Raw genomic sequence first — 21100 nt, 5'->3', positions numbered from 1 at the left:
GCACCCCTCTCCTCATCCAGTCCTCCCTCGTCACAGCTGTCCATGGGCCATTCGGCTGTTTGTTAATGCCTCGATTATAAGATGGGGAGACATGGAAAGAGAAAAGGATGTTGGACAGCATTCCTTGTTAGCCATTTTTTAAAAGAAGGTCTAGGTGAAGCAAAGGGTTGAAACTGATAACTAGCAAGTTTCTGGATCATTGGCTCTTGACGTCATTTTTCAAAAACTCTTACAATGGAAAATTTCCAACAGATACAAGAACAGAGAATGTACCCACGATCGAGTTTAAATAATTATCCATTCGTGACCAATTCATGTTTCACCCATCCCTTCCTTTTGTTCTTCGTCCCCATAGATTATTTTGAAGCAAGTCCTAGACATCATTCGAAGAACTGGTTTGAGAATGCCTTTTAAAAAAATGATCCTAACAACTTAGACTCAGCTGCTTCAGTTAGGATCATCTTCCCAAAAGTAAAGGAGAAAACCATCCACCAGGGTATCCCATGTGGCCAGGCAGAGAAATCAATCTACTTAGCAGCCGGGATGATTGGATCATCTGGTCCTGCTCACCAATGCCTTGACCTTACCCCTGCTTCCACCCTTGTCTGTGCCCTCCTAGGAGCACCTCCACTGAATCAGTCCTTCAGCTGGAGCTTCACTGTAAATGCTAAACAGCAGTTCTTCTGCCTGTTGAACCTTAGAGTCTAGAAAATTCAACCTAAGTGTAAAGAAGTCTGTGCGCCCCCTTTGAGATAGCCTGTGGCATTCTTAATGCCATTCTACCTGACAAATGAGATGGGGAGAAGGTACGCCCAGACCCATGAGAACAGAAGGACTGAATGCTTAAGAGACTAATGCAACCTTGATTTTTCGATTTCCTTTCCCAGCACAACCCTAGGTTCTGCTGGGAGCAGATAGCCAGCTAATAGGATCATTTGTAGATGAAAATATATGAGGCATGATATCATAACCAGATCCCAAAGTTTAATGGAATAAAAAGAAGATCTACATCTTCTGACATGGACCATCACCCAGCCAGATGCTGGATAAGATCGAAATAGGAAAATGGAACCCTAGAGTAAGAATCAGATAGCTCCTGGCAGGTGAATTGGACATGCTCAATGTTGTGTAACACCATGAACTTCAAACAATGGCTGCCAAGAACCCTCTCTTGGTTATTTGTTCTCTCTCTTCCCCATTAATAATTCAGCATCCATGGGGCTATAAGATTTCAGGCCTATAAGAAAAACTTCTCACACCCGGCTTGCTCTATTCCAAAAGCAAGGAAGTATTTACCTGAATTGTTTTTTTCTCCATTACTAGACAAAAAGCAGAAGTGGGAAAATCAGAAAGGTAGAGTCATATCATGCCGTGCCGACCAACATTTAATTTGCCCAATTTTCAGAATTTGAAATGCAGGCTATTTTTCTGTGATTTAGATAATGGCACTTACAGAGTTTACTAAAAGACATACGTACTTGGAAGTGTCCAATATAGAATTTTCCTGTGTGATTGTTTGGCTGCCTGTCCTTAAATATTTATGAGTCAGTAATAGAAATTGCACAAATTTGTACGAGCGTGATGTGCTGCTTCAATTTGTGCAATTTCCCCTTTTCATTTTTTAGAAGGCATAAGAGAACAATGCTCCATTACCTTAAGAAGTAAAAGATTACACATAAAGAACACTGGATTAGATGGAAGCAATTAAGAAAATAAACAGGAAACAGAGCAAATGAAATTGGTGATTTTTGAGTAGCTCTCCCTATAGTCTCTTTACCCTTTATATTTTCTAACGTTAAAATTAAAGGCACAGAATTTTGTTTCTAAAAAATGGAAATTGCTACTAATTTCGTAGAATCCCTCCAGTTAGGACATTCAATGCTTTTTTGGTGAAGTCAAAGCTGGTTTGTGGGCCATTGAAAAGTTTTAAAAGCGCCTTTGCTCAAGACACTGCCATCTATTGGAATACTGTCATAATAAATATGTAAATCTTTGTTTGTGATGTTAAGTACCCACCCCCCCCACACACCCAGTAAGGTACCTTTGTGCAGTGCACAGCCTGCACCACTGTATGTAGCTGCCCTGACACAAGTGTTGACGGGAGAGTTTTTCACTGGCAGTTCATCCTTCTCAACTTATCTTTGAGTTTTCATTTTTCAAAGAAGTTAAAACTCATCCTTTAAACAGTGGATCTTTTTTTTTAAAAATACATATAGCCTCAAACTACTTTGTGCATTGCTGCCATTTGAGGTTTCTTCCTTCTTATCACAACAAACCTTCCTCAGTACTTTTCTCTATTTCTATACGCCATTGTCCTGTAGGTATCACGCTCTGCCGTTTTTCCTCCCACCCATGACCTCTACATTGAACGGTTATAGTTGAGACACTATGCTTCCGGAACTCTCTAATACGGTGTCAGTGTGAAGAGTTTAAATCTTCTTTTCAAGGATCTGAAGAGGGCTGTGCCTTTCTTTTCTTCGTTTCCCCGGGTTCTCCCACCTTTATTTCTGCTGGCTTACAACTGTGTTCCATCTGTTTGTGCAGCTCAGAACAGTCAGGAACGAGGGAGAAATGTGTAAGCCTCTGTAAGTAGACATCCTCCTTTGACAGATCATGCACAGGTGACATGTGACATGTGGCTCAGATGCCAGCTTCTTCTAATCTGGGATTTTCTCTCAAGGGTGTCTCCATGGTTGTTACTAGAAATATCTCCAATATTCCAAGGTTGACCTCTGTTTAGGGGGGAAAGCCCTGGTGGATGACGCAGCAGGCCAGGGCCCATCCACATTTCACTGGGGTTACCTTCAACTTCCAAGGGACAAAGGGTTTTGCATCACTGCAGAGAAGACTGAGTTAGTTCATCTGTGCTCTGCTCGCCTCGGCAGAAGCCCATTGTCCTTGTTTATGTATAAAGTCAGATTCCTGCGGGAGATCCAGGTCCCTCCACGAGCTGACATTTCACGGATCCTGACGTGCAGGTTCACTTCCGCGGCTGCGCCTGGCTCCGGCTCCCCGAGGTCTGGCCTCCCGGCCGCAGCCGCCCTCGACAAGGCCTGGCATTGTGCTCCTTGTCCTGAGAAGTTTCCTGGCTCCACAGTGGATGAATGCTCGAGCCGCAGCAACAGGAATTGTTCCTTGAAAACGTGGTGTTAGGTTGTACGGATTGGCCCGCCTCTAGGACAGCCCTAAATAGAAGGCATCTGTACTTTTCAGAGAAGAAAATTTAAAAACATTACCAAAATGAATTCTCCCTAAAATGTTCTACTTTTCTTCTACAGTATTTTAAACAGCCTTTTTCTTCCGTGGCTCTCAGCCTTCTGCAACTGAAGTTGACTGATATGAATGGGATCAGAATTTAGATACAGTTGCCCCCGCCTGTGTCTTTTACAACTGCCTTCAATTATATCATCCTTCAGATTACTCTTTAAAAGACTAAGAGTCTCTTTAAAAAGAAAGGATCCTGAACTGTAAATCTTAATCATTTATTTTAAGTTTAAAAAATAACTTTTATTTTCAGAGAATATAGGAGAACATAAAGAAGAAAAAATACCCACTTATAATCCATCCTGCTACCTAGAAGCAGCCACTGCTAAGTTGGTGGTGTGTATCCTGGCTGAATTTTTATCTATTTATAGATGTATCCTTTCCTATCAAAACTGGATCCTACTATATATACAGTTTTATAATCTTCTCTTTTACCTAGTAATATATTAAGAATTTCTTTCCATGTCATAAACATAACCCAATATTATTCTTTTAATATTTGCATGTCATAATTTATTTAATATGTCTCCTATTATTGGATATCAAGGGTTTGGTTTGGTTTTGTTTTCCCAAGTTGTTGCTAATTCTGGGATAAATTGACTCGAGAAAGCATTCACAGGTTTCAGGCTTTTGCTATGAATTGTCTAATTGACTTTCAAAAAGGTTGAATCTACAATTTTACCAGAAGCTAATGAGAGAATATTTTAAAGGTCTCTGTGCTTTATCATTAAAAAAAATTTTTTTTACCGATTGGGAGGTTAAAAAGTATATCTTATAGTTAAAACTTTTTCATTTATTGATTCCTGGTGATATCAAGCATTTTGTTCATGAAGAGACATTTTTATTTGTTCTTTTTTTTTTTTCGGTACGCGGGCCTCTCACTGTTGTGGCCTCTCCCATTGCGGAGCACAGGCTCCGGACGCGCAGGCTCAGCAGCCATGGCTCACGGGCCCAGCCGCTCCGCGGCATGTGGGATCTTCCCGGACCGGCGCACAAACCCGTGTCCCCTGCATCGGCAGGCGGACTCTCAACCACTGAGCCACCAGGGAAGCCCCTTGTATTTTTTTAATTGTCACTTATTATTCTGTCTGGTGGTTTGTCTGGGTTGAACTTTTTGTTTGATTGTTGATATTGATTTTTTTATTACGAAAAATTTTAAAACAAAGTGAAAGGAATAATGCAATAAACCACCATATCCCCACCACCCAGATTGAACAAATGTTTGCTACACTTATTTCACCAATCTTTCTTTCCTTATAGTTTAGATCACATCCCTGACATGACATTCACTCCCACATTCTTTGATATATATATCTCTAAAAAATAAGGACATTTTCTGCAATACCATTGTACACCTTACAAATTAACAGCACATTCGATTGGTTTTTAATTGCTAAGAAGGTTCTGTTTGATCAGCACCAACCAAGTGTACAGCGTGTCAATGAGGAGGAGAAGAAAGCACATCCTGGCTTTCTTATGACCTCCAAAAATTAAAGAAAATCTGGTGCCCATATGCATAGCTGGATGATGGAGTGACCTTGGTCCTCCATCTGCCCATAAGCCCCATTTAGAAACCCACTGAATCTGCAATGCCAAGTCTCAATTTGTAGATAAATGCCTCGGCTGAAGCTTGCCAGTGTATAACGATTCATTCAAGCTTTACTCACTACAGTCCTTCTTTCTTTGAAAATGTGTGTGCCCAACATGATGGATGACTGGGTTTCCAGGCCTAGCCCACTGGGGTCATAAGAGGGCTTCTCTGTTGTGTCCCTTTTAAGCTTGAATAGGGAACTTGCTGTTTCAGATGCTCAGGGTTGTCCTCAGGTCAGGGACTCGCAGTTGTTTTTTGTTTTTTGGGTTTTTTGCGGTACGCGGGCCTTTCACTGCTGTGGCCTCTCCCGTCGCGGAGCACAGGCTCCGGACGCGCAGGCTCAGTGGCCATGGCTCACGGGCCCAGCCGCTCCGCGGCATGTGGGATCTTCCCGGATCGGGGCACGAACCCGTGTCCCCTGCATCAGCAGGCAGACTCCCAACCACTGCGCCACCAGGGAAGCCCTCGCAGTTGTTTTTAATCTCGAGCACTCTGCTCCACCGCCACATCCCCTGAGCTTCCACCCAGGGTTCTTTTATTAAAATAAGTAAATAAACTCATTCAAGAGTAGGGGTCCTCGGGAGGGACAGTATACATGAGCGCCATTAAAGCTGTGTTTTCTTTCATTATAGATTACCTTTTTAACTGACTGCAAGAAAGTTAACAGGGAAACTGGCACCGACTTTTATATCTAAAATGTTGATATCTGGGCCCATTTCAAAAGAAGCAGCTACCCAATCTCATCCAAAATGAAATGAGGGCCCAAGCGGGCAGGTAGGATGACCACCTGCTGTCTGCAGTGACATATAGAGATCGCTATACTGGAGCAAAAGGACCTTACCTGGGTTACAAAGAGAGCTCAAAATCCTCTTACAAAAATCAGTAGAACTAAGCAGTTAATATATTTCAAATACAATGATTTATAAATATGTTTCAAAACATACAGATATGTAAATATATACAAAAGAAATATTGAGCATCCATTATTCTATTATAAATTATTAGCAAATACCCAAGGACAGTAACATTTGAGAAAAAAATGTTACCTAAAGAAAATTACATTAATCATGAAAATTAACTTGAAATAATGTTACTTGATCTTTTTTAAAAATGGAATATCTAAAAATAAAGTGTGGCAATGTGTTTGTTGTTCAGTTGTGAGCATATTTTCATGCAAGCTAGTACAGCTTCTCAGAAAGTTTCTTCTGACCTTAAAGTACTTGAAGAAATTTTGAGAAGATAGTTATAACTAATCCAAATATTTCCCCTGTTCCTTATTTTCGAATAATCCTATCTGGATACGTTTGAAAAGCTTTTTAAAAAAAAAGGAAACCGCAACCCTTTGTGTTCTGTGTCAAGGACTATAACCTGTTACTGTTAGCAAGGCGTAGTCTTGTTCAAAGACAATGTTTCTGGTTTGTTCTCATTTCCTTTGGTTGCAAGATGTATTCCTGGAGATCCCATGTGGAAGTTACCTGTATCCATTTCAATCTGCAACATTCGTATTCCATGTAGTCAGAAAATCTTGGGACTAGAGTGAGATTTATTCTTAGAAGAATTTAGTCCGTCGTCTGTCTCTGCTTGATGCTTTTGGAGGAATAGAGGATTCTTTTCTTGACTGGCGCCTCCTGCTTATTTCAAAGTGCTAATGCAGTGTGTCACTCCTGGATCTAAGTGATTCAGAGGGCAGAGTTTTTTTGTTTTTGTTTTTGTTTTGCGGTACGCAGGCCTCTCACTGTTGTGGCCTCTCCCATTGCGGAGCACAGACTCCGGACGCGCAGGCCCAGCAGCCATGGCTCACGGACCCAGCCGCTCCACGGCATGTGGGATCCTCCCGGACCGGGGCACAAACCCGTGTCCCCTGCATCGGCAGGCGGGCTCCCAACCACTGCGCCACCAGGGAAGCCCCAGAGGTCAGAGTTTTAAAAATATCAGTACAATGGTTGTTGATAAATGTATGGAATTTCGGTTCTTAAAAAAATTAACCTGATACATCCATACAGAAAACAAGTATTTCAGTGTCCTGACTTGAGAGCTGGGGCTAAGTAGTGATTGAGGCAGCCCTGTTACCAGGACGGACAGACGGCCATCTGGTGTGGTGGCCCAGGGGCTGGGGTCTGCTGGGAGGCAGGTAGCGGCTGCAGAGGGAAAACATTGGCTTCCACAGAACTTTCCCACCCCAGAAGGGGGCTCTGGCTCTCCTTCCGCAATATATAGCTTCTCTGAAATATCTCAAGTCAGATAATTTGGTCTTAAAATTTCCTTAAAATAAAATAAAATGAAATAAAAATTAACCAACATTCTTTTGGACATATTTAACCAGCTCTTAGAAAAAAATCCAGAAGCCCTGTTATATGATACATAGCTGAATAAATAATTAAGTACTTTTACTTGAAAAAACACCATCTTTTTTACTGATTAAAGAAAATTTTGTCTATGTGCGGATTGAAGTCAGAATATCACTTCAGGATGATTTGCCGAAAACGCTTACATTTAATAGAATTTCATTCTACCCTGAAATATGTAGATCTTTCTAGAGTCTGAGGACAAATTCATTGCAGAGCAAAGTCTTTTTTTCTTATTTAATCTTTCTTTTCTATTTGCCATCCCCAAGCTCAGTCCTAAAAGTTCTTGTCTTTTAGAAGGAAAAAAAAATGATTTCTTCTTTGGTGTTCCTTTTAAATTATAGTGCCACTACTAAGCATAAAGCTTTTCTTCTTAACTTTCTCTTACATACTATATCCACCTTATTCTTTTCCTTTTTTATCTTGTTCTGCTTTGCTATTGCCATCAAAACAAGAATTCCCGTAACATGTTGGTTTCAGTGGTGGCACCCCGAGGGGGATGGTTTGTAAGTAGATGGACCTTCTGTTTTGCACGAAGCCGATCTCCCTGTCAGCACTCGGATGTTACAGGTGGAAATATTTGTGCCACAGTCAGCAGTTAGCAAAATGTATCCCTATTTAGAGCCATAATCTTTTATGGACTCTTATTATTTATTGTAAATCTTTCCTTTCTGCAACCCTGAGCTGTTGACCTCACAGCTCATGCCATCTAATGCCTGGAATTGTCCAGTCACCGTGACACCCGTGCCCCTTCATATTTTAACCCTTAGATTTTCTGCAGGAGAAAAATCAAAATACGCATTCATTGTCCGTTTCATTATTATTCAGAAAAGAAACTCGAAAAAATAAACGTTTTGTCTTTTCCAAGTAACAAAAGGCAGGAAAAGTAACGGGGGTGTTTGGCAGTTGTAAGTCTACACCAACATCTTCCAGATGCTGTGTCTGAGTATTTATCGAGTATTTATACGAGTTAGCTAGTCTTCAGGTGGCCTGTCATTGTGCAGGACCAAAGGGGGGGCCACTGTGGTAGGTGGTGATTTTGTTAAATGAGAATACATGACACTCCCTTCCGCCATTAGCTATTAGTCAACCTGCTTCTCTACCAACTTTTTACCGAAAAATGTGAACTAGAAATAAATCATTTTCTGGACGGATTTTGCCTTTTCCACTTCCTAAGCTCTCTTTCTGGTGGAGGGGCTTTTTCACACTAAAATGACTAAATTGAGTCAGGGAGCATGAACCATGCGGCCTTCGCAAGCTTGCTCCTTTTTTCCTGGAAGAATTGGTAACTATCTAAGCAGTTGAAGGACGGGTGCACACACGCTTCAGAGTCTAGTACATCGTAAAATCTGCAGTTCATTGACTCTTTTCCTCCCTGAAAAATGCAGACCCGCTTCAGCCTGTATCGGGTACCTCCGCGGCCTCCCCTCTCTGCCCGCCACCCTCTCCCATCACCCACAGTCCCTGGGGCCTGAACGAGGGGCCGGTTTGTTCACCACAGAGCTGGACGTCCTCTGAGAGCAGATGGGCTTCTGCACTTTACAGACCCCGTGAGGCACAGGAAAAGAAAAGGGGCCTAAGGATGGCCATCTCCACATTTTGAGAATGACATGGCTTGGTGCCAAGTTATAAGTACAGCGTCTTCTGTTCTCAGAACACAGGCAGAAAGTTAAAGATAACCAAAACATTTTTCACATGTTCTATTTCTCAGTTGAAAAAGCCTTTCTTTGGTGACCTAGGATCCTGCCTACTGAAACAGTACTCCCACCCCGCTTCCCTCCCTCCTTCCACTGTCTCTTCCTTCTGAAGGATCCATGACTTTGTATTGTCTATGCGTTCCCTAGATGTTAAGAGACCAAGCAAAAGGCAGTGTAGCTTAGCTTAATGGGCAGGGGTGCAAAATGCGATGCCAACATACCTGGGTTCAAATCCTGTCTCAGCCCACGGGCATGGACAACTACTTAACTTCTCTGTACCTGAGTCTCTTCATGTGTAAAATATGGATGATAATAGTAATCGTCGACACCCGACAGAGGGTCCTTGTGAGGATTCAATGAAGTTAATATACACAAAGCCCTTTAGAGCAGTGCCAGATACTTAGTAAGCAATACACGTGTTAGTTGCCATTTTTATTGAGCATGTATGGTGTACTAAGAACTTTAACATGAAATATCATATTTAACCCTTTACAGCTCCCCTATAAAGATGGTATTTTAAAAGCTCTTTTCCAATGATGAAACAGGCTAGGGAGGTCGTTGACAAAGATCACTTCACCATTAAGTGGCCAATATGGAATTCAGACTCAGATCCTTCTGATTCCAAACTCAGGGCTAAACCACTGCACTCGCACTTCCCAGCGTGAATGGACCCGAATGCGGAGCATTGCAGCGGGGTGTCTGGTCTGGGACATGCTCTGTTAACGTAGTATCTTCTCTTTACAGATAAGACCTTACAGCAGTCTTAAGCTGCCTTGACTTGTCAAAGTTTCTCTATTGACTCTTTGCCCCTAACATTGCCAGTCCTTTTGTGCTTTTCTAGTATCCAGCCCGATTCCCTTCTAATTCTCCACTTCTTCAGGAGAAATCTTTTCTTTTCTATACAGGATAAAGCTGGCCTCCAGGGTAGAAAATTATTTGCAATGTTGTTTCCCTCGGCGATTGCCTCCGTTTCTTCTGAGCGGCTAGGTGGTAATAGGGCTTCACTCCACATGTGCGTGAAAATCTGTTGAAGAGAACACGTGACGGTGCAGAGCTAGCAAAACCTAAGGTGCTCTTCCCAGCACGTAGCGTGGCCACCTCTGCCTGGTTCACCCGGAAACCTTCGGGTTGGTTGGAAGTGTACCTGCGGTCTTTACCTGCCCTATTTCTTAAACTATTTTTCAATCTGCCTGTGTTGCTGCCGCTTTGCAGTGTTGGCCACCAGAGTCACCATGTCCCATATGGACTGTTGCTCTGGCCGCCTGCCTTGGGTTCTCCAACCCACCGGGCAGAGCTTCCTGAAACCGAAATCATACTGCGTCCCCACCTTACTGAACACACCGCCGGGCTTTCCAGGACTGTTAGGACAAAGCCGGGATCCCTGCACTCGGTGTGCTCACCGTGCCCGGCACTCCAGCCTCATCCAGCTCCGCAGACTGGCTGTGTCCTCTCACTGTGCAGGGGACACTTCCCCCAGCCACTGGGAGCCCTGACAACCCTGCTGTCCATTCAGGTCTCAGCTCAGCTGTGGCTTCTGCAGGAAAGCCGCTCCTGGCCAGGCCCGCACTGCAACCCCGCTGCCCTCTCTTCCACGGCATTAGTCTAGTCGTGGTAGCCACGCAGGTCTTTGAGCCCTCTTAACATTTGCAGCCGTAGCCAGTTTTGCTGATGTTATGTCCCCAGTGCCTGGCATGCCCAAGCGCTCACTAAATGGTTACTGCAAAACTGAGGGAAGGAGAGCAGTGCACACCATTCTCTGTGTCAAGAAGGGTGATATTCCTGGATACCTTAGGGGGCCTCTCTAGGGGATCTGGGTGTCCCCGAAGGAAGTCTCCACATCTCAGACCAAACAGTTCCATGAACTTCCTGGACTCTCGGTTCTAGCATCATTCCAGGGCAACCGAAGGCCCATTGCCTGACGTTTACCCTGTGCCCTTGGGCCAGCTGGTGGTGGTTCCCATGTGAACTGTCCACTCAAACACGAGGATGTCATTGTCACCTTGTATAGATGCTTCAGAGCTAAGGAGGTGGGATTCGAGAAATCTCCCACTCTGGGTCTGACCAACAATCCTCCAAGGGCTCTACCTCCTTAGAAGTTCTTTGATTCTGAACAGTTTTCTTTGTGGAAGAGTAAGAAATGAACTGAATCTCTCCAGCGGTCAACAGACCCTTCAATATCAGAGTGACCTTCTCTTCATGCATTTTATGCAAGGAAACTCTATTCTTTTTGTCGACTCGTGAGGAAAGGTTGATTAATTTATGCTCCCTTTTGAGCTAGGCAGAGATACAGATAAAAACAGCTGACGCTGATGGAGCACTTACTGTTTGCCAGACACTGTGAAAAGCACATTCCATGAACCATCTTACCCAGTCCTCCTAGAGTGGGTATAGATGCTATTAACGTCCCATTTTATAGACAAGAAATGAAGGCTCAGAAAAGTTCAGCGATTTGTGCAAGGTCACATGGCCGTAAGTGGTGGAGCTGGAGTTTGGACCTAGAACTGCCCACTCTCAAGTACACTCTCTTAGCCTCCATGCTGCCTTGCCTTACCCTTTCACGAGTTTTGTATCACTTGCAGGTTTTGAGTTGTTTGGCACAAAACAACATGTCTCCTCACTCCCCATCACTGACTAGCCTATAGCCAGTTCACTTTTTAAGCCTACTTAAATTGTTTTATGTTTAAGATACAAATAAAAAACATGCCACACATTTTCAGAACTCTAATGGAAAACTGATGAATTCATAAAAGTGCTAACAAAAGATCAAGATAAAAAAATTAATGACATGGGACTGAGTGAACTGATGAGGATGATTATAATTTTTGTGACTTTCTGTTTGAATAAAAAAAAAAATCCCACAAGGACTCAGAGGCAAAAAATATACAAATCAGTTTTCACTGCAAAGTAAAGGAGCTCTTACAGCAGAGGATTACTGGACTGAATGTCAATATTATGACATCGTATGAGTGTGTTTCGTGTTTGGTAATTGCAATCATTGTTGCTTTTGTTGTGGTCATCCATTTACAATGCTTGGTGTCAGTCTATTTATCTTTTGTAAAAATAAAATACAGTGTGTGTGTGAAAAAAAAAAGAGAGATAAAACAGTCTGAGGAAAGGGTAATGATTAAAATTTTATTATCAGAAACAATACGAAAAACAACCCAGAAAGCATGCCACACAAAGTTGCATCAAATCTAGCCTGAGTCATGTGAAACTGTCCTGTTAACTGTGTGTTTTATTTTTAAAAGATGGATATGTCTTCCATTAGTATCGTAATCTTTCCTTTTTAATATTTAATAACAGTAACCCGTAGCCTTTTGGCATGTTTAGAAAAGCAGCACTAGTCATGGGAGTCCTAGGCTTGCGTGACCCCAGGTCTGTTCCTTCCCCCATCTGCAGTTTTACAGGAGCCCGATTCGTCAGGCTGTACATCTCTGACTTCCGGGAAGGTTCAGCCAATCAGAGCCTTTGATGTGGTGGGGGTGGGGCTTAAGAAAGAGGCGGGGTATTTCCCTCCCTCCCTGCCCTCCCTGTCTGCCTCCTGCTGCGGCTGCACCTCTGTGGTCCCAGCTCCCTGCTGGGCAGGCTCACCTTGCCTCCAGCTTCCACCAGGTGACCTCAGTTCCCTGGGCTCCATTTACCTCTGCCTTTTGTCTCTCCAGCCTCAGCGTGCTAGTGGCTTCCTGCTAGCTCTGGGCTGCACTGCTGGCGCCTATGAACCTTCCACCACCTGTGCACCGAGTTAAATTTGCTCTGTTGTACAGTAATAGGGCTTCCCGTACATCATGTTGGACTCTGTTGTGTATTCCAGTATTCCCACACGTGATCGCAATATAGTCTACTTTAGAGGCATGGGAGATGGAGGCTATGACTGGGTTAAAATCCTCTCATTAAAAGCAGCCGAAGTGTTTGTCTTCACTATGGCTGTGGTATAAGGGGAAAACCCTGCCTGGGTGTCTGGTGTCTAGTTCTCGCTGAGTCACTAGGGGAGCTTAAAATCACTCAAGTCAAAGCCTCAGTTTCTTGAAAAATGAAAGTGCTCCCCGGGGTCCCTTCTGGCAGCCCCATTAGCTGGCTTTAACTCCTTCCAAACCAAAACAGTTGTAGGATGCAGACTCAGTTCCTGTGGGGACCAGCGAGTTGTCTCCGTCGGCTCGGCAGACCCTGACTCCAGCCATCTGCCCTTCTGAGGGGTGCCATTGGTCCCTGAGGGGTCAGGTGACAAAATGTGGGCGAGCTGGGGCAAATCTGTCACCACTCTGGAAAGACCTCCAAAACAGGCTTTTCTGATCTGACTCATGTGCTCGGTCTTCATTCAGGCACAGCTCACTCCCAGATCATAAAGTGCAAAAGTAAAATTTACTGCTCAGCTGTCCTGAGAGTGGGTTTAACAATGTATCAAAAATGTTGTTTCATCTGCTCACCTTAAGTATATACAACCAATAGGCAGAATGTGCAGGTGGCACTTGTATGATGTAATATAGTCTCTTTCTCCATTTTAAGCACAATCTTATAATCTCTAAACAGCATTTTAAAAATACGTTATCCCACATGTTGTTTGTGTATACGTATATATTTGGGGCCAGATGCTCTGGGTATCTTAAATAACTTTGATTTACTAAACTTCCCTCCTTCCCCACCCCCAGCCCTTTCTTTTCAGAAGATACATTTAGACAATCACCATTCACCTCCAACTCAAAAGACCTGCTGCCTAGTGAATCTGTGCTTCACGGAAGAATATCAGCTCCAGGTATGGAAACATTGTCGATTTTGCTTCTACTAATGGTTGCTTAAAAATTACTTTTCTGAAATGCGTGGATTCTCAGATACGTCCGTTCAGTTTATAGGCTGAAGTTACTCATCTGAAGCTAGGTTTTTGAAAAGAGAGAGAAAATTTAAATAGCCACAAAAGTTTGTTAAAAGAAAAAGCAGACAGGAAGAAAGCTCTTCTGTGCTGCAGGAGCTTATTGTTCTTTACCGGCTGATGTTTCATGTGTAGAGTGAATTCCTTTGAAATAGCGAAGTATAACCTGGAAATAATTTGCTCTCCACGTTGTCAGTATTTTAGGCAGGCAGCCAGGAAGATGGAGGCGGGCGGTGGCAAGACGGCTCGTCGCAGACCGGGAAGATCATGACCCTGGGGGGGTGGGGGCCACCACAAAGACCACTTCGGTTTCCATGGCAGCAACACAGCTTATTACGACAGTCTTGCCACCCAGATTTCGCCTCTGTTCTGAGAGGATCTGCATAGATCCATCTACCGCTCCCTTTTGCCACCTCAGCATCAATGCACAATTTCCTATCCACACTTCCTTTATCATTGCTCCCTTCCCGAGCAAAAAGAAAGATGTGCTTGCTGTCCCCTTACCAACAGCATGGCCATCCCTCAGGACTTAACATGTGCATTCTCAGAGTCGTCATGAACTGAGAACATTTGAGAACCCCTGCCCTGGAGTCCCTCCTCCCTTCCCACCCCTCCCCCACCCCAGTACCACCAGTCCAGCTGCCAGGAGACTTTCAGCTCCCAGTCACTAAGAGAATTTCAGAAGCTCCTGGTGGCCTCCACACCCGTTCATGTGTCCAGGAGAGACCAAGGCCACATGTGTGCACGAGGGGCTCACAGCAGGGTTGTTGGCCAGGAATTCCTGCAAGAATAAAGTCCAGCGTCCCCCTCACACGCAAGGAGCCCATGTCACAGATGCAAATGGCTGCAGAGCTGAGTGTTTTGCGATTCAGAAAGAGCCAAGGAGCATCTTCTGAGATACTGGCTTGTGGACATCACAGGTCGTTGGAAGTGGTCCGTGGCAAACAGTGGGGAAAAGGCCACTCTTTGTCATTCTTTAGTCTTGTGATGGCAGATCCATTTCTTCTCATCTCCAAAGCCTCCAGGTACCTGCAGCCTTGTTAGCCTGGCAGGGCTTTTCTATTCAAACCCCATAAATAACATGCTTACACAAAAACACATTACATAATACCTGGTTCTAGAGGTGGAAAGAAATTCTGGTTAGTTGATGTCTTCATTCTCAAACAGGGGCTATTTGAACTACTGTTTACTTCCCACAGTGTCTTTTTGAATAACCATCTCCCTGTTCCCCAAATTATCACCCTGCTGTTAAGTTGATGGATTGTGACTTTCTAATGTCAAAATAACTGCCTAGTAATTGCCTGTCAGAATGCTGTTGACCCATACAGCCAGCATCCCATGATGTATATACAAACCCTGCATTGCTGGCTTAATGTGTGGCTTGGCTATATTTTAAGAACGGTTTATTGGTCAAGTTACAGCTCGCCCTCAAAAAGTAATATGTTTAACTATGTGTGTTGTGTTGTCGGGTGGGGAACTTCCTATGATTCGCTTGACAGACTTTTATTACAAATTAGATAAACTCACCCTTAAAAAGTTAACTCTTATTTCGGAGGGAGAAGTCAGCATAACTGGGATTTTTTTTTAAATGTAAATCCACCATTCTTGAGGGATAATCAGTCTCTGTTCTTGAAAAAGCCTTTCTTTAGGCAGAGGATAGGCAAAATGACTATATTTAAATTTTGCCAAAATAGACAACTAAAAAGGGCCTATTTAAAGCAAGCAAGGTAAAAATGCTTTAGAAATGGAGTTAAAATTAGAAAAATTAAAAGTGGTAAGGACATTCGGGTGATCACAAAGTTCTTGTAATCCGAAGATACATTTTATAAGGAAAACCTTGACAATTTGGACAAATTGTGGAGAAGACCAATCTGAACAAACAAATGATTGCAGTATGGAGACTTTTCAAGAAAACATGTGTTTGACATCTGGACAGTGATAAATGGCCATCGTGTACTACCTACTCAAGCTCCCCAATCCTTTACCCACAATTCTGAAATCCATAATTTTTTGAATAAGTTGTTTGGTGGCAAAACCTAATGGGAGGCTATTTATAGCCTTTATGTATTATGCCAAGGATGAAATCCATACATTTTTGTTGCAGAAATATCAATGTGCTTGATTATGAAGGCCCATCGGAGTGTTACATAAAATAATATCTTACGCACCATATTATCATCTGAAATCAGAAAAAGTATGAATCCCAAAATACATCAGGCCCTGGGGGTCTTGGATAGATATGGTGAACCTACATCTGTTCCAGGACTCTGCTAAATGCAGTGCTGGGAACAAAGAAATTTTGAAGCCACAGTTAACAACCTTAAGATTCTAGGGTATAAGAATCATAAATTCCTATAGAAGATTTCGGAAGACCAAGTGGGCAGCAGATTTCTGAATCATTGACGATGTGGCAAAAACGAGTTGTCCGATGCAGATGCTCTAGTACTACGACAGCAATGTTAATGAGGGCGTGGATTCGAGAAAAGGAGGACGGGGATAGGACAGGCAGGAAATGGGCTAGTTGACTCGTTTGGTTAGCTTCGTTATCAGCAGGTTGAATTAGGGACCTATGGTGGCTGTGCAGAAATGGGGAAGCCAAGAAGGAGATAGCTGGCTTTAGTGACGAGGCAGAAAATCATTTGTTGTTAGTATATAAATAAAAGCCTCAGCATCCTTAGACGTCTTCTCTTGGGTAATTTAAATGTCACCGTTAAAATATTATTTCCATTCTTTATTGACTTTGCAAACTTCTTGCCGCACATCATGTAAAGATAAATGTCAGCCTGGAGAATGATCTCAGAGTCCCAACTAGTGGAGACCATAATTAATGAGGTTTAATGTGCCTAGTTCCATTCCAAGAAAGCCCTTGCAAATGCTGAAAACCCACGGCATTAACTCAACAATATATATTGGTATATATTTATATACGTCTATCAGTGGGATGAAATTCTCTCCCATTCGCCTTTGGAGGGGAATGTAGCACGTGAGAGTATCGTTGAAGGCCTGGCAGCTCCAGGCCAAAGCGATGCTCGCAGTGGGTTGTGATTGTGTTTCAGGCCTGCGGCGCACGAAGCAAGCGGTGTGGGAGAGAGTAAAATGGGGAGAGGTGGTAGCGCCATGGATCACGGAAAAATTGAGAAGAGCGCCGTTAACTAGGCATTTGCCTTCGGCAGATGGTCTCTAAGACTCACAGCTGCCACCATCCCAGAGAAACAGAATAAACACAGAGCTTCGCAGTGTCCTGGACCCGGTTGTTGCCACTATTTCGAGACTGGCTTTCCTGTGAACCAAAAACTGCTCACGAGCCAAGACCTAACATGTTTACTTGCTGTGAATGTCTTGGGCGGAGGTAACACCAGGAATCCTTAATAAAACAATGAGTTAAAAGCTGCTGTCATCGTCTGCCGGAGGGACGAGAGGACAAAATAACCTGAAGGCCGTGAATAGATGACTGAGTGTACCCTGGCTAGTGCCGTGGCTGGTGGTGATTGTACAAAAGAAATAAAAGAGATTTCCTATTATGGGGGAGATAAAATTACAGACTCTGTGTAATTTAATGTACTTTGTCTAATTTATAATTGTCTCACTTTGTAAAAGATTTACACTAATAGAGGAAAGATTCTGAGGTCAGGTGTTTTTCAGGGCACAAAGAGCAGTTCTGTATAAGGAGTAGACCCATTGCCATGTACCTGCAGCTATTTCTGTTTTCCCGTCGTCTTTCCGAAGCAAAGGCTATTAAGAGAGGGATTTACGTCTCGGCACTGCTTTTAAGCAATGTGGAGCTTCAATTCTGTTTTATTATGATTTTGAAGTCGCAGTATGTTTGCTCTGTATTAAGCCAAAAAACAAAAACACAAGCAGAGCGGGTGTGAAGGAAAATGCAGGTCTCCGTGGAACTCTTTCACTGTGTTTGGAGTCACCGATGCTTCTGTGTGTTATTTCAGATGGAGCTTAGAGTCAGACAATGTAAAACATATCAGCAATTGTATTTGTAAATCCCTTCACCCGTTATTTGCTAAATTCCCTTTAAAAAAAGAAACTCTTTTTGTTGTTATTGTTCATAACATCCAAACAAGAAGAACATGGGAAAAATTTAGTTCAAGACTTGATATGCCGATCAGGTTTGACGTTAAATTAAAAGGCACGTTTAGAATGCTGTGCCTTGTCCCCCAGCCAATTCTTGATCCCTTTTCCTCTCTCTGTTCTGCCCACCACTCTAATACAAGTTGCACCATGTCATATACACTTTTCTGAAATCTAAATTAATGGTGCCTTGCATTAGAGCGCCACCAGTGACTAACTCTTGGCCTGCCGTGCAGCTGCCCAGATAGGAATGACCTCTCTCAGGCAGTGGGTTTAAAAGATGTGCATGTCACCTTTGTTTATGTTAAGACTTCCCGACTCATATCTCGAGACAGAGACATACCAAGCTTTCCTGGATTACAGCAAAGTGGTTTCTTCAATCCTTTTTCAAACACAGCAGATTCTTTTAAAATTCAGACTAAGTCATGGATAAACAGTAGAACATTGGGTGTTGTTTGGTGTGTATCATTTTGTGGCTTAAGCTCCTTTTTGATTAAACAGATTCATCCTGTACAGAGGAGGAAGTTAATAGTTATCAAGGACCTGCTAAATTGTCAGGCCCGGGATCTGTGTCATCTCATTTAATTTTGAAAACAACCCATTGAGACATAGGAATTATGCTCAATTTACAGGTGACTAAATGGAGGTTCAGAGAGATTTAATACCCTTTTTCCAGTTTTATTGAGATATAATTGACATATAACATTGTATTCGTTTAAGATGTACAACCTAATGATTTGATATACATATTTTGCAGAATGATCACTGCAATAAGTCTAGTTAACATCCATCACCTCACATTGTTACCAATTTTTTTTCTTGTGAGAACCTTTAAGATCTGTTCTCTTAGCAACTTTCAAACCTGCAATGTGGTATTGTTAACTACAGTCACCATGCTGTACATTTCATCCCCGGAATTTATCTTATAACTGGAAGTTTGTACCTTTTGCAGAGACATTGCGGATTTCATGGGTTCAGAGATATTGTGGGTTCAGTTCCAGGCCACCACACTAAAGCAAATATTACCATAAAGTGAGTCACACAAATGTTTTGGTTTCCCGGTACATATAAAAGTTATGTTTACACCATACTGTAGTCTATTAAGTATGCAATAGCATTATGTCTAAAACACAACATACATACCTTAGTTAAGAGATACTTTATTGCTAAAAAATGCTAACCATCATCTGACAATGCATAGTTGCCACAAACCTTCGATTTGTTTAAAAAAAAAAGAAAAGAAAAGCAATATCTGTGAAGCGCGATAAAGCAAGAGATGCCTGTAATAACTTGTTCAGAATCCTCCAGTTGGTGAGTGGCAGCCCGTGAATTCAAACCCAGAACTCCACAGTGCATTTTCTGTCTTCCTGCCCTGTCACACTGCCTTCTAAGTCAGATATGTGTCACCAGCAGTGAGCGAAGAAGCACATCTCTCCAGTGTTTGCCCGTACGTACTCCCAGTTGACATTTGAAGTATTACTGATGGATGGCCTTCTTTTAGTTAGGAATAAAAAGTAGTCCTTTAAATAAGATATTTCAAAGCAGTGACAAGATAAGAATGTATTGTTTATTAATATAATGCTAATTTTGTCCTCTTCCCTTTTAATTCTTTTCTTTCTTCCCTTAATGCCTCGGTATCTAGTAATCATAGTCACTTGGAATGTTTCTTTTAGTCAAGAAACTTAAAGAAACAATGTTTCTTTTCAGTAACCTTTAATGGATTGTCTGAGCTGTAGAAATAGTTTCATGAACCTGGTTAAAACCTCCTGGTTAAATAAGACACATAACACTGAAGTGAGTGGTGATCTGATCAGCAATGCAAAAGGAAAAGTTCTCCACTGGGAATCCGGAGAACCCGGGTTTAGCCCTAGCTAAGCTTCCAGTAGAAAGAGAATAGAAGAGCTTCAAGCTTCTTCCACATCCCCTCTTTTTCAAAAACTGCCATCTGTAGTGGTACTGTGACCGCAACTCAGGTTTCTTTGTTTTCCTTGTGGAGCCAAAACTATATGCTGGTATGGGGAGCATCAGTTTAGTCTACTAGAAATTCTACCACACCCACTAAAAGTTGGGGGAGGGACGTAATCCTTGAAGGACAGTATTGGGGATGGTAGTGACTGAGAAGTGGGCACAAGAAGGGCATCTGGAAAGACGGGCCATTTCATTTCTTGATCTGGCTGCTGATTACATGCATGGGTAATTTTGTGAAAATTCATCAAGCTGTGTTAGGGCTAGCTGTCTTATTCACAAATAGGTGGGTCTCGATGCCACGTGGCCACCTCCAGGCCATCAATACGAGTGCATCTTCACTTCAGAGACTATGAAAGTGATGATGATGCCAGCTGTCTTTCAAGTAGACAATTTTTAGTTTACAGGAACATTTCCATTCGTAGCACAAAATGGCCCCGAATTAAGTGACATATAGGTTGATATCTCTGATTCCCGTTCTGTTTCAAATTGGGAAAGTATTCTGCGCCGCTTATAGCATTTCTCTGATGTACTTACAAACGGTGAGCTATGTAGTCTGTCCAGCTGTTTACTAGAGGGAGAAGTTTTTGTTGTTACACAGCTTCCTGACCCAGATAATGTTATTTGAGGCTAAAAATGATGTGCTCTCAACTAGCTCCATTTGTCCCTAACCAGACTAGTTTGGTCTCAGTCAGAGTGTAGGTGAGTTCCAAAGGGGAGCTGTTGACTCCACTAAAAAGTCTTTGAAGAGAAAGGTCTTCGTGTCCAAGTTAGTCCTTCTCAAAAATGTGACTAATCAGGTCTCTGCAGACCAGCGGTTGTGGTGTTCACTGAAGGGGTTTAATTGTGGTAACCTTTCCAAAGGAGAAATTTATCTCCAGTTTAGATGCCTCACCTGAGCTATCTATGGAAAGCCACAAAGATAGAGGACAAAACTGTGGTCGCTGGGCTAAGTCCCTTTATCTACGCTCAGATAGCACCCAGGTTGAGTCGCTTGGTATTGAAGATAATCATCAACACTTTGGTGTTTGTACTTTGCGGGAAATGGTGACATCCAAAAGCCCTTTTAAAGACCCAGTTTTGGGGGCTTCCCTGCTGGCACAGTGGTTAAGAATCTGCCTGCCAATGCAGGGGACACGGGTTTGAGCCCTGGTCTGGGAAGATCCCACATGCCGTGGAGCAACTAAGCCCGTGCGCCACAACTACTGAGCCTGCGCTCTAGAGTCCACAAGCCACAACTACTGAGCCTGTGAGCCTAGAGCCCGTGCTCTGCAACAAGAGAAGCCACCGC

General features: G+C 42.9%; 1 protein-coding gene across 3 annotated transcripts in view; it reads left to right on the top strand.

Moving 5' to 3' along the window:
- The window catches only part of ZNF827 (zinc finger protein 827), a 181100-nt gene that overhangs the window by 102741 nt on the left and 57259 nt on the right, over nucleotides 1-21100 (top strand). For all 3 annotated transcript variants that reach the window (XM_081246985.1, XM_081246986.1, XM_081246987.1), the window contains exon 8: nucleotides 13544-13647. In XM_081246985.1, coding sequence (XP_081103111.1) covers nucleotides 13544-13647 — 104 coding nt within the window. The remainder of the gene's footprint in view (nucleotides 1-13543; nucleotides 13648-21100) is intronic.

This window comes from Mesoplodon bidens, assembly GCF_964165515.1.
Source record: "Mesoplodon bidens genome assembly, chromosome: 1".
NCBI lineage: Eukaryota > Metazoa > Chordata > Mammalia > Artiodactyla > Ziphiidae > Mesoplodon > Mesoplodon bidens.
This window is presented reverse-complemented; position numbering and strand designations above follow the sequence as displayed.